Genomic DNA, 14,324 nt, shown 5'->3' on the forward strand with positions numbered 1-14,324 from the left:
TAGCAGGTATCACTGCATGAATATGAACCACGTAAGGAAACTCTGAAAACTTATCAAACAGATCATTCCCTTGCATTGTCTCCAGCATTTCTGAAACAGTTATGTAGCCTAATCCACGCACACGATGAAAACTCGCGCACATTTTCTGCTCGGCTTCCAGAATCTCGCCGTCGATTTTGTAAAATTTAGCATTGCAGAGAAGCCTTTTTTATCAAGTGTTTAACTGTGACAGATATTTCCAGTACAGTGCCCAACAGTAAAAAAAACTACAAATATGTATATCAACAAATGGTCCCTTTCAACTATTAACCAGAAACTCATCAGGTGCTAAGCAACCACTGTCTCATGTGAATTTAGTTAACTGACTTTTTCAAGCCGTCTTCAGGTTAAAATAGAAAATATCTATCTCTTCGAAAACAAAATTCTTAAAAGCTGGCTTTGCCCAAATTTTCTCTTGCTGCCCAAAAAAACTGAGTTGCCCAATATTTGGGGGGGCTGCAGCCCCCCCTGCCCCCCCCCGGCCCGTACGCCTATGGCGCAGAGAGACTTCGAGTAAATGGTCTTGATCGGGATAAGCCGCCGGATAAAAACCTTCGGGATTACGGGATTGAGGGAAAATTTTTGCCGGGATGGCGGGATCCGAAAACCCTATTGGGGACACTCGTCTCGTCGTATATAAATCTCAGGTTGGTTTGGTGGTAACCTGCAATCAGGCGTTTCTTTTCCTTTCGTAGGGACGGCATGATCTCAGGTTTGTTTGGTACTTAGTAGCGTGGTTTACATTGTAATTTACAGATAAGCTTGCCTTTCGCTCTCTTCTAAGGTATTTTCTGTCGTGTCCAATCCTCTACCGCGCGAAATTTCCATAAGCCCGCGTTCAAGAAAAAATACCGCTGACTTTAATTTATACCCTATCCTGTGCAAATCCTGACCAAAACAAATGATTATTTTTTAAACTGTCTAAATTTAACTTTATTTTTATGGCCAATGTTATTGGAAATACCGCACGTGGCTTTTTAAGTCTACAACGTACACTCGCTCAACGTTTGTTGTTTGGGACATGTCTTCAAAATCGACTGTCTACGTCGGCCATGTTAGGTCAGACTTCCAAATCACCGAGTGAAAATAGCAAGAAAATATACGATATGCGCACGTATTACATTAGGCCGAAAGATTTTGGTAAGGAAAGGAAACACATTTATTTCACCTGATCGTTGAGTAACCCTTGAGATGGCTTTTTACAGGTTTTAGCCGCAAACAAAGGGGCCTGGAGTGGGGCCCAGAGCGGGGGTTTCAACTACCCCCGGCCCCAGGCTCTACCCCTTGGCAATTGATCAGTGAATTGATGGGGGTACCTCCAGAACTTTGGATCGGTGGGACGTGGATACTTAACCTACAACAACAACAACCTTAATTTTGTTCTCTCCTCTTGCCTTAAAAAATTCAGGATATTTTATTAGAAATAACATTACATGACTGGAATAACCACAGGGGCTAGTGAAGTGGAGGGGGACTGAACCTCCCACTATCTGTACCTTTTTTAGGGTCATTCCATTTTATATCCACACACCCCTGTTGACTAGGTAAGTCAAAATTTACCACCTAAGAAAAAAAGATCAAAATGCCAACATTACACCCCCCCCCCCCCCGCCTCCTAAAATAACTACCAAATTTTCTTCTTTCCCAAGAAAAGACCACTTTTTACTTACCCCCTCAGAAAGAATCAAAGGTGCTGACATATCTTAGACCTCTTAAGAACAATTCGTCAATATAGAAATATAGAAACCTTTTTTGGAATGGTCCTCACTCCTGCCTCCTGCCCCTTTCCCTTCTCTCCTTTTTGTCCCATATCTATTGCAAAATATAATGAAATGTTGCAAAATTTTACTTGTTTTCCGCCAGTTCCCACCACCTTAGGAATCCTGCTTCCCGCCCTCTCTTCTCCCGGGCTCCTGCCCCTCTGTCCCCCCTCCACAGTGGAGCCAGGCAGCCAAATACATAGGTGTGTGCAGCACCAAAGGGCATGGTTGGTTTTGTGATTTTCCCTCAAAATGAACATTGTCGCACGTGGGTTTGTTTACATCCATGAAACATTGTCCTGGTTTCCTTGTCGCTCGCTTTTGCTTCATTTTTGAGAACTCTTTAACTTACATGTATGTAAACAAACCCACATGTGACAACTGGAGTTGTTTTGGCAATGTTCATTTTGAGGGGAAATCACCAAGGTCATTTTTTCAATAAGCCATTCAATTGTATTTATTTTTGTTTCTCTTACAGCTGAATTCATGCAGTTAACAAATGAATATATACACCTTAAGTCAGACACTAATTCAGTATTGAATGGGTACTGGACAAGTGACATTGGAGGGCTGAATGAGGTCACACACATTTGGGAATATGGCAAGTTTTCGTGTTACACCTCAATTTCCTTTACTATAATTTTTCGAGTTACCCCTCAAAGTTAACATTTGGTGGGAGTGGGGAAAAGTTCCCATTTCCTGGCTCTACTTTTTTCCTTCTTCCTTTTTGTAGACAGCTATGCACAGCGAGCAGAGGCAATAAAAGCTCTTTATCAAGATCAAACATGGGTCAACAATTATGTCAAGAAAATACTGAAAATGCTGGTGAAGCAGGTACATCTTTCTCTTACGACTTGAGTGCCTAACCTTTTATTTCTTTTACCCAAGAAATATGGCAACACTGAAATGCAAGATAGGATTGAATTGAATGCATGCACTTTCCTCTGCATATGGTTATACTGCTAATTTTATACCAATTAACGTTGATACAACCACATTTTTACAATGCAAAACTATTTTCTGGAACTGGACAAAAATTATTTATTGATATTTTTAGGATAACTTGGTTATGAATCCTGTTCATTGGTTCAATGTTAAGCCTCCACTTACAACAGGAGGTGAGTGATGTTGACACCCATAGTTTCTAATTATGCTACTAATTACACACATTTAATAATTGTGCTTTACATAATTTTCAGGTGTGTATGAGCTACGCATGTATGATTTAGTGCTTGGCAAAACAGAACAGTGGGTACACAGGCTTGTTCAAGGACTTCCTGACCGTTGTAAGCTGTCTGAACCAGTTGGTGTCTGGTTCACGGAGTTTGGTCCTATTAACAGAGGTAGGAAAGTGATAAATGATCGTCGCAGTGAATTTCCAATTTAAGCAATTGGAATAAAGAAGCCTGAAAAAAAAAAAAAATTCAGGGCTTCTCGATGGTAAACTTGATCAGTTGACCAAAAATCAAATGACGTAGTAAAGTAGAAACCTTTCCTTGCAAACCAAGGTGCATTCCATGTGAAGCTCATGCTGAAGATAAGCCAAGATTTTAAAGGATAATCAGTAAAACAGGCAAAGATCAACAACAAAGGTCTTACGTGTAACCTGCACAGAATACTCTGAGCCAGGGGTCTTGCTTACAAACGCCTCCTTAATATAGAAACCGTTATAATAATAATAATAATAATAATAGTTATATAAATAATAATAATAGTTATATAAAAGACTGTTCACTTGGTCCTTAAACCATTATTTGTATGCCTGTACCTCAACAAATACAGATACTTCTGTAATTTTGCACTCAGTTCTGCCTTATTGGTCTGTATTAGAGGTTCAACTGTATTTCTTTAGAGTATATTTTTGAGCTGTTTTTTTTTTTTCTTAGCCATCATGCTGTGGCCTTTCCAAAGGCTGGATGATCGTATTAGGATACGAAAGGAGGCACAAGAGTTTGATGAATGGGTTGAAGCAAGTAAGCCACAAAATGTCCTGAAAAGCGACTTTCAACACCTCCCCTTTTACTTCCCATTCACCCACTGGTACAGGTTGTCAAGACCAATTGCAATAGACACCTTGCTTAGCCTGCACCCTAAGTGGACACTTAAAACCTTGAGGGCATCTGCTTTGCTACATCAAATTCTTAATGTGCACCAATTGCATTTTTTTTTTTTTTGCAGTACGTGATTGCCTTCCCCTTGAAAGGAAAGCATATTCCAAGGTTCTTATTCCAACAGAGTTCTCACCGTGGAAATAAATTCAAGGTAAATCATCTTCCCTTGCTCTTCAAATAAGTATAGTTTTGCAAGTTTATCAAAAACTTCTGAAGGGAAGCCCTGGCTTGGGCTTGGTATCTTCTCAGGGTTTTTTTTTGCAAGTTATACTGTGTGCAGTAATTTATGAAGCCATGTTAATGATTTGCTTATTTGTATCTATGATGCAAGTCTGTGAATCAAGCTGAAAAATTCATAACTTATCACATAGCACCACAGAGGTACACCTTGTCTTTGATTGGTCATTTCTCTATTTTTATGTTCTTCACATTCAGCCACCAATCAGAGCCACTGTCCGGATTTGTGTTTGCCATCATCAGCATGGAATATTTCAGCCTAAATCTCTCAATAATGCCTTTCTTTTGAGTGGAGGAATGAATGCACAAGGCATCTGTTTCCTCAAATTACTGTTTGATGGCAAAGCTCTTTCAATAAAAATCTACATATCCTTCCGTGGTTGTTATTATAGGCACTACGAGATGCTAGTTATATCAACTGACACATGTATGCTGAAACAAGCTGTACAATAATTGTATGTATACAACCTAATGACAAAACAAGTTCTCAGACAGGGCAATATCAAGGATAAAATGATCGATGCATAGCAAACCCTTACAATTAGTTGTTGCTTAACAAAAAAAAAAATCTAATGGCTATCATTCCTACATGAATGTTTTGGTTTTGATTTCAACTTAGGTTTCCTACTTAAATAAGTGGTTGTTTTATTAGAAGGTAGAGTTAACAATAAATGAAAAAAAAATATTGCAGTATGTTGTTTTGAACTTGTGTTGTTGCCTTCCTTTTAGGGTGAAAATAACTAGTTACTGGTAAATGTAAGAAATTCATCAATTTACCTTATTTACAAAAGGGAAAGTTACACACTTATCTATCATTTCAAAATTATGCAACTAATTCCACACATCCCCATTATGAAAAGCTTTCAACATCCATTTTTGCAACAGCTACATGTAAATTAACACAAATAAAATGACACACTATAGCAGTTTGGAAGAACATTTATTACAATCAGAACTGGATCATTTGTCCCTAGGAAAAAATAAAGAAAAGCAAAAGTTAAAAAATGCAAGGAACAATAATTAATAATATGTTGGTAGATCTTCTTCAGCAGTAGTAAAGTGACAGACAAAACATATTGGTTTCTAAAGGCCGATTTACATGGTACGATTTTGTCACATGCGACATGCTTGCGACATGCTTACGACACAAATTGTGTTGTGTAAATCAAACCTACGACTCGCTTACTACTTTTGTAGGCGTGTCGTAAGCTTGTCGCATGCGACAAAATCGTACTATGTAAATCGGCCTTAAGAAATTGTTACTATAGATCCCATATGACCATTGACAATGGTTAGACTTTAGCCCACTTCATGAACCATTAGTTTCATACTATGGTTTCAAAACAGCTGATCAATGATGTGACACTATTTTTGTTGCTCACATGGCTACAAAATTGATGAAGAAAACTTTTGGCCATGCAAGGAACAATAGTATCATGTGTTTAGTATTCCTGACTCCATGGAATGAAACAAAGGGTGTGTGAAGCAGGCTGAATTTTAACCCTTGTCAACGGTCATATGGGATAGATAACAACCCTCAAATGTCCAGTCTAATGATAAGAATCTACTTTCTCCTTACAGTAAATTCCTTGGCAGTAAATTTTACTCACTACACAAGTACAGGTAGATTTTGTTACCTTTCTCTTCTTGTCTCCACCCAGCTCAAAGTGCTTGCACCTTTTCAAGGCCATTTGTTTCCTGTACTTGCACTCAGTACATTCCATACGGAGAACAATTTTCTTGGTTGTTTTTGCCTAAAAATACAGAACACAATTCTTATAAACAAACTCTCCAATACAGAAAATTCAAGAAGTTCAAAGAGACTCGTAAGAGCTGTGTTCTAGTGGCTGTCATGGAGCAGTTTCAATGGAGTGCCACACAAAACCCAAAGCATGACAATGACTAATCACAATGAACACAAATAACACATTGAACTAATGAGAACTCGAACAAACACATGTAGCCTGTGTTAAACACAAAAAGACACATGCCACCAAAATGGTTTTGCATAAGTAATGTGCAAAGAAAGTGAATCAACGTGCAAAAAAAGTTATATCTGATAACCTGGGGCTGTGGATTTTCCTGTTGGGCCATCGCTTGCCTGATGGGCAAGTGACATTCCTAAGACTTTTCAGTTGGCAGATGAAGGACATTGAGAAATGCCCTCAGGCAAGCACAGTGCTTCCAACTAAGCAAGCTAGGAAAGCCATTTTCTTTACAACCAGAGAGTGCACTAGCTGCAAATAATCATTTGGGTTTTGTGCAAACTGATAAATAAATGTGGCAAAGAAAAGAAAGCTGTTGCATTTTTTTTGCTCTCTATCCCTATTATAGTTCACCACCAAATTATCTCCTATTGTGATTGGTTTAAATTGATCATGTGATACAATAGTCTTCATCCACAGAGGGTACTTTCAGCTCTTATAGTTCACCACTAAATTTTCTCAGATTCTGATTGGTTTAAATTGAACACGTGAAGCAATAGTGCCCGTCCGCCGGAGGGCACTATCAGCCCTTATAGTTCACCACTAAATTTTCTCCGATTCTGATTGGTTTAAATTGAACATGTGACGCGATAGTGCCCGTCCGCCAGAGGGCACTATCAGCCCATAGTGCCCTCCTGTGAAAAATGCCCGGATCGATAGTGCCCGCCCGTGACTGTTTTTTTAAACAAGCTGCCTGCAGACAAAAAAACCCAACCAAATTCACTGCATTTAGTGGGTTTCTTGTCTGGTTTTGTTTCATCTGTTAAATTTCGGCTTTCAATTGAGTTTTTTATCCTCAAAAGTAAAAATAATTCACGATGCTCTCGGAACTATCGGTCTGATAGTTGCCCCTTGGAAATCTGATGTTCTTAAAACTAGCATATTTGCCCTCGAAGCTTCGCTTCTCTGGCTAATATTTGTTTTAAGAACATCAAATTTCCGCGGGGCAACTATCAGCTGATAGTCCTCGACAGAAACACTCTATTGTTAAAATAGTGCCCACTGAAGAAAAATGCCTGGATCGATAGTGCCCGCCCGTGACTTTTTTTTGTAAACAAGCATGCCTGCAGACAAAAAAACCCAACCAGATTCACTGCATTTAGTGGGTTTCTTGTCTGGTTCTGTTTCATTTGTTAAATTTCGGCTTTCAATTGAGTTTTTTATCCTGAAAAGTAAAAATAATTCATGATGCTCGTTTTTTTATGTGCGTGCAGAAGAAAATTTAGTGGTGAACAATAAAGAAAATAGAGTGTTTCTGTCTCGGAACTATCGGTCTGATAGTTGCCCCTTGAAAATTTGATGCTCTTAAAACTAGCATATTAGCCTGTGAAGCGAACATCAAATTTCCGCGGGGCAACTATCAGCTGATAGTTCCTACACAGAAACACTCTATTGTTTAACTAGCTTGCAAAACCCAAAGAGAGTCTGCTCACAGGCTAAAAGAATGAGGATCACAGACACAGAGTATGCTGTACATGTAATCAGCTAGATGACATTACTCCACTCTGTATTTCCCCTTTCATAACATTAACGTTGATCCCATTTAATGGGTAGGTAGCATTTAGAACTTACAATAGAAATTTTTTTTACAGACAAATTTAACCAAAACTGCAAGAGTACTGATACCTGCTCTTGTACAATGACATGCAACTTATCTACAGTGTATCCAGTGGTGTATCTTACCTTCTTGTGGAAAATGGGTTTTGTTTGACCACCATAACCTGACTGTTTACGATCGTAGCGGCGTTTTCCTGAATGAAACATATAAGTATTCAGATAGTGGGAACACAAATAAGCTCCATCGGTATCGTAGTGCATAATTTGACCAGTAGTCGAGTAGTAAAGCAAAATCTTTCCGTGAACACAGAAAAACAGCCTATTGAATATTATTATAATGGTGTAGTTAGATTTAAGGGTACATCCAAATTTTCAAAATTAACTCATAACTCTTACCCTGGGCGTACAGACTAGCTTTTCCCGTCTTGTACTGTGTAACTTTGTGTAAAGTGTGTTTTCGACATTTCTTGCCCTTGCAAAAAGTGCGGCGTGTTTTTGGTACGTTAACCTAAAAGCAATAGCCAGAAATAACGACTAGGTCAAACTAGATGTAATAAAGAGCTTTTGAACCGCTATAAAAGAAAATTGAACCACTGATGGCAAAGGATTGAAGTGGATTGAAGGCAATAATCAGTATTTTCCCCACCATTTTGCTCGCACGATCGAAAGAAAGAGGACTAATTAGCGCCCAGCTTTCCCAATATTGTAACCACACGGTTACTCCACTCCGAGGCGACCGCACCAAGCCTCCCCGGCCTTATACACTCAAAAGTTTTTGAAAGTTTTTCCGCCCAAGCAAAAACGTACTTCCTAACATTTTACCGTCCAAATATCTTGGAGTATGCATGTTTAGGAAATAAACATATTTCGGCAAACTGAAATTTTAATTTTCAACTTATGAAAAAACTTATGAACCACAACCGGCCGAGTAATCACCTTCAAACTCACTAGTTTAAGGTTCCTCAGGTTTTGATCTTGTTTCGTTGATGTTCATGATTTATCAGTCTTGCATCTCGATCAGCTTCATCGTAGTTAAGTGATATCAAGACTTGAAGACGAGTAAGATGTCCTTTATTTTCGATTTTCCTCAATGGAGAAAAAGCCACTCACGATCAGAGTTTGTGTCCGAAATGTGCTACAAAAAAATCGTCCAAAAGCAATATTCAGTGAATATTCCACGCTCCCATATTTTTGTTTTACGAGCCAGTATTAGCTCGATAAAAAAGAGTGGGATGATCTCTGCCTGAATGGTAATTACATGTAAAAAACCTGTGACGGTCAAAAACTGCCTTCCGTGAGGACTGTCACAATCCGTAAAGAGAAGGCGGAGAAAACTAGTGCTAGTAAAATGTGTCAGTAAGGAGTGTTTCGACTGTAGTTGTAACTAGGATAAAAATAGGAAGAAACACAAATATTACTGTGAAGCTGAAATCTTCACATTTCTAACGATTTTTGAGTTATTTTTTCAAAAATAGCTCTTTGTCGGCGTGATGGACCGTAATCAGTCAGTGGGTCAGTGAAGTATGTTTGTTTGTCACACCAATCAGATTTCAGATACTAACTATCGGAACCAATTAAATTGTAGTTTATAAAGGAGAAGCAATCTGACACAGTTGTGGTGACTGGCGATTTCGTTCGAAATTTTTAGATTAGAAGGAGGCGGAATCGGTGAGTTGTGAATTAACCCTGGATTAAAAACGTTTTTCGTAACGCTCGCCTAGGCCTGCTTAAGCCTGGTTCTCATATGATCGTCCCGATCGTCTCTGTCGCTTCTGTCGCTTCAAAAAGTTTGCTTGCTCCAATCACATCAGACTTTGCAAACGACAGAAGCGACAGAGACGATCGGGGCGATCATATGAGAACCAGCCTTTACAACGCACACGCCGTGAGCAAAAGACCCAACACTAACTTGTTATTCGTCTTATTCGAGCGTACGTTTGGAGAGGCTAGCTTTCCTGACCGTTTACATATAAATTACATATAACATTTGAGAGTAAACAAACTTCCGTGGATCAATAATGAAATCAAGAAAGAACAAAATAATCGTTACCGCCTTCTAAAACTCTACAAAGACAACAAGGATGCAAATATCTGGAGCTCCTACAAAGCCGCTAGGAATCGTGTTAAAAAACTAATACGAAACGCAGAAATTTCATACTGGAGAGAACAATTTGCTGCGGCTGAGAATAGCAAGTCATTTTGGCAAGTGGTAAGAAAGGCTCAGGGTAAAGACGCTAGGAAGCTTATTCCCCCAGTACTAGATAGCAATGGAACCCTTCTGACGAATGATTCCGACAAGGCTGAGGCCATGAATGACTTCTTTGCTAATATCGGAACACTGCTCGCAGATCATTTTCGCATTGACTCTGGCATCATGCCTGGCCAGACATTTGAGCTCATATGCAGAGTTACACCTACTATTCAACAGATCGACCTGTCCGAATTCAAGTGAGACAGAAACTTACTCGAATCAAACAGAAAACTGGCGGTCCCGATAAGATTTCTTCCCGTGAGCTTTCGGTGGCCGGCGAAACCCTCTTTGAAGGTCTTTTTAGTATCTTCAACAATAGTATCAAACGAGGTCTATACCCTAAAAATTGGAAATCTGGCGAAGTGCTCCCGGTCTTTAAAAAGGGCATCAAGTCTGACTGCGCAAACTACAGGCCCCTGACGATGCTCAACCTGAACAGCAAAATCCTAGAGGGTATTGTTTCTGACTCCTTAGACAAACACCTTGAGGAAAATAGGCTTATACACCAAAACCAGTGGGGATTTAAGAAAGGCGTCTCCACCGAATCTCTACTATTATTCCTTTCAGAAACGTGGAAAAAGGCGATTGACTCTGGTGAAAAATTGGCGTTGTATTTGTCGACTTCTAGAAAGCGTTCGATACTGTCGATCACAACATCCTGAAATCAAAATTGTCGGCTGTTGGTGTATCTGGTGTATTTCACGAGTGGGTTTCAAGCTACCTCTCCAACAGAACTCAATATGTTACTATTAACGGAGTTAAATCGAGGTTACGACCTGTTGAAATTGGCGTCCCCCAAGGGTCCCTCCTAGGCCCTCGACTTTTTGAAATTTATGTAAATGATCTTCCTGATTGCTCTGCAGTTGGATTCATACACTTGTTTGCTGATGATACTACTATTTATTACATAGCAAGGGAAATTGAAGAAATCGTGGATTCTCTAAATCTAATATTAAACGACTTTAAAGTGTGGTGCGATAGGAACCGCCCAACAGTGCACACAGGAAAAACGGAGGCTATGCTAATAGCCCAATTTCGATATATTAAAATTCAGCCTAAAACAATAGACCTCAGGACGAGGCTCCGGGACCCAACTATAGAGTTTGTGGGGTTTATTCCCCGAAGCCTCGTAGTAATGTCTATTGTTTTCGGCTGAATTTTAAAATATCGAAATTGGGCTATTAGTAACCACTCATTCGTTGGCCCCCTGAGATCACTAATGTTTGGCAACTCTCACATTAACTTTACCACAAAATCTACCTGCTTGGGCGTGGTTATTGATTACAAGTTAAACTGGAAAACACAAGTTAAAACCTTACATAATAGATTTGTTGGAAAACTGAAATTTTTGAAAACAATGAAAGGGCTGCCAACAAATGTACTTGAAGAAATATACTATAAAGGTATCGTCCCAAGCATCACCTATTGTATCTCGGTCTGGGGATCATGTTCCTTGGCCACATTCAACGACTTGGAACTATTACACATTAAAGCTGCCAAATTAATTCACAAGCTACCCAGTTAAACACCTGATGCTGCCGTTCTTCAAATTGTAAAATGGAAGCCTTTGAATTATATTTACAAGCGAAGGCTTGCTTCCATTATGTACCAGGTGTACAATCACTCTCTACCTGATCAACTTACATCCCTGCTTGGAACACGTTACGACGATAATAATTATAAATTAAGGCGCTCTAATGACTTTTCTCTAATACGTTACAATAGTTTACTTGGAAGAAACAGCGTGAGATATCGGGGCCCTATTGTATGGAACTCAATCCCGAGAAACATCAGAAACGTTGCCTCCTTACAGCTTTTCAAAGCAAGTCTTAAACGTGTCTCTAGATCTATAGACCTAATCCAGTTTGAGAAAGAGGCCTGCTTGATTAATTCCAAGGATTCTGACTTCATATATTTTTAATTGTCTTTTTATATTTCTTTTTCATTAATAGTTATATGTTTTGTTAGTGTATTATTTAATGGCAGGTCCACACCAGCCTTTATGGTTGCCCTACGAGACCTGCCTTAACAAAAAGCTATGTATGTATATATGTATGTATGCACAAAGCAGATTTGAAGAATAATGTTGTAATTTCTTTTGCCGCCCGCTTTGCGAAGTTCGTTGGGAAATTGGAAAGTTTGTTACGAAGTTGCCAAATAGGTTGCGAGTTTGCGAATCAAATTGTAAGCTTCGATACAAAGTTCCCAATTTCGGCCCGAATTTATTAAAACCTTCGAATTCTGTAATTATATATGTTTTCAAAAAGGGCTTTGCTACGTTAAACTGTTGGAAACAAATGTCACAAAAATAAAAAACTTTTATGTTCAGCAAAAGTATTAATTTTGCTGTTAAAAACAACTACGATCGATAGCAAAAACAGAATAAGAGCGTGTCATTCCGTGACAATTTGATAACTCAATTATTTCTTGCTTGTTGAATAGAATTTACGTTGTGAATGAACGAAAATTTTTGTTGAACAGTTCTGACAGGAAACAAATACTCCAGGTGTACAGCGCTTTAAAGAACTTTTCCGAAGAGAGTGGTTTTTGATTTGATTCGTTTATTATATAGCCTAGCGCCTGCAAATACAGCCGCCTCTATATGGCAGAGAAAAGTAAGGGTATCGTGTTACGTTCGTTTAAAAAAAAAACCCCAAAGGTATCATGTTACAAAAGTGAGAAAAACAGCAGTATCATGTTACAGTGTTTGGCAAAAAGCCAAAAGAATTCCGTAACAAACCAAAAGTAACACGTTTTGGTTGCTACAAAGCTAACAACAAAATAACCGCTTTAAACAGAATAAGAGCGTGCCATTTTGTGACATTTTGATAATTGAATTAGTTTTTGTTTTTCAATTAAATGATGAAAATTTACGTATTGAATAAAATAGTTCTGATGTATCAAAATGCACGTAAAAATTATTTTGTTAGCAAGCAAATTTTGTGCAAAAAAGTGACTCCGTGGGCCGCCATACACAAATAGCTTAATCCATAGCATAAACCATCCCAAGTGAACAGGACGAACAGGACAATCACCCAGTTTCACCCCAAGCCATCCCATAAATTGAAAAAATAACTCCTGCACGCTTAGCGTGCCTATGTTTAATTCACGTCCTCACAAACTTGTTTTTACGCCGACAAAACCAGAGTAACAGCGTCCCGTTGTATTGCAGAACAGCTGCATCACAAAAAACAACTTTTTACAATGATGTCGTCTTTTACTTTAATTTAACGATAAGCTTAACTTCTGTTTTTTTTTAAAAAAATACAGGACAAAGCGACACAATTTACAGTCACAGTGAAGGGCAGTCACATCCTGAAAATACACTTTGAAAATGACTTAAAAGAAGTTTTACATTTTAAAATTGTTTACAACGCTCAGTGTTCAAGGCTGACAAAGACAAAGACAAATTGACAAAGTTCATTCCTCAACCAACTGAGCGTAAAGGCTTGTCAGCTGCTGCCAGCTAATCTGGAAAACAACAAAACGTCATCAGAAGCAAGTCAGAAATATATATCACGATCTTTCACTTCGTAATAACGCATACATAGCTGGCCTTTGAAGAGCAATCAAAAGTACTTCAAATTAGCCTTGTTCACGGGACTTATTTAACCAATTCAACAATCGTAATGAAATAAAATTCACAAGATATGTGGTCACAAGGCAATAGCCTGCGAGCAGGCTCTCTATCGGGGGCAACGTGAATATTGAACTCTTTGCGCTCGAGGAGTTCAATAATAATATATTCAATTAATAATAATATATTCACGTTGCCCCCGAATAGAGAGCCTGCTCGCAGGCTACAAGGCAATGACGTTACCGGTATGCATAGGTAAAAGGCATATATATTTGAACTGAGGCGTTGAATAAATGATCTTCCATGACCAGCTTTAGCCATTGTAGCCTTAAAAATATTCAAGGAAACATCGAGAATCGAGTTTATGACTCCGGCAACGATACCGGCCGTACATTGCTATAGATTCGAGACCGGAAATTGATTTGCATTTGGCGCTTTACAAAAAACAAACACAGTAATTTAACCAAAAACAAAAATATAAAACATGACTCACTTTTTTTAACCCAATCTCTCATCGTGTTCTTGAGGATGACCGGGGGTTTCTGTGGCCCACTTTTTTCTTCTGTCTCTCGTTTTTGCATCATTAGCTTCCCGCATCCTGATACATAGCACTGTGACCATACCACCGCAAATGGCACCCAAAATAACGCCCCAGAAAAATTCATCATGTAGAAACATATCTGCCAAAGTAGTACAAGATGTAAGAAAGTATTTGTTGTGCCCAAGATGAAAATTATCCAACGTCTATAAGAAATCTATTGTAATAGATTTGCAATAAGACATGGACACACATCCAACCTTTGTCGT

The 14,324-nt window shown here is 38.7% G+C and overlaps 2 protein-coding genes across 2 annotated transcripts; one reads left to right on the forward strand and one right to left on the reverse strand.

Annotated features, from left to right (window-relative positions):
- The first annotated feature begins 922 nt into the window (after positions 1–922).
- Positions 923–4,803, forward strand: LOC144643735 (protein NipSnap homolog 3B-like). The gene is made up of 8 exons (XM_078503074.1): positions 923–1,179; positions 2,278–2,404; positions 2,537–2,633; positions 2,857–2,917; positions 2,999–3,142; positions 3,686–3,772; positions 3,978–4,061; positions 4,346–4,803. The coding sequence occupies exons 1-7, from the start codon at positions 981–983 to the stop codon at positions 4,052–4,054; spliced, it is 792 nt and encodes a 263-aa protein (XP_078359200.1). The 5' UTR covers positions 923–980; the 3' UTR covers positions 4,055–4,061; positions 4,346–4,803.
- A 265-nt stretch (positions 4,804–5,068) lies between these two features.
- On the reverse strand, positions 5,069–8,363 carry LOC144643741 (uncharacterized). The gene is made up of 5 exons (XM_078503079.1): positions 8,336–8,363; positions 8,086–8,197; positions 7,816–7,883; positions 5,785–5,901; positions 5,069–5,117 (listed from the first exon to the last, which is right to left on the reverse strand). Exons 1-5 carry the CDS (start codon positions 8,336–8,338, stop codon positions 5,097–5,099), a joined length of 321 nt encoding a protein of 106 aa, XP_078359205.1. The 5' UTR covers positions 8,339–8,363; the 3' UTR covers positions 5,069–5,096.
- Between the last annotated feature and the right edge of the window lie 5,961 nt (positions 8,364–14,324).

Source organism: Oculina patagonica, chromosome 2 (genome assembly GCF_052425735.1).
Source record: "Oculina patagonica isolate OP01 chromosome 2, crgOcupat, whole genome shotgun sequence".
Classification (NCBI taxonomy): domain Eukaryota; kingdom Metazoa; phylum Cnidaria; class Anthozoa; order Scleractinia; family Oculinidae; genus Oculina; species Oculina patagonica.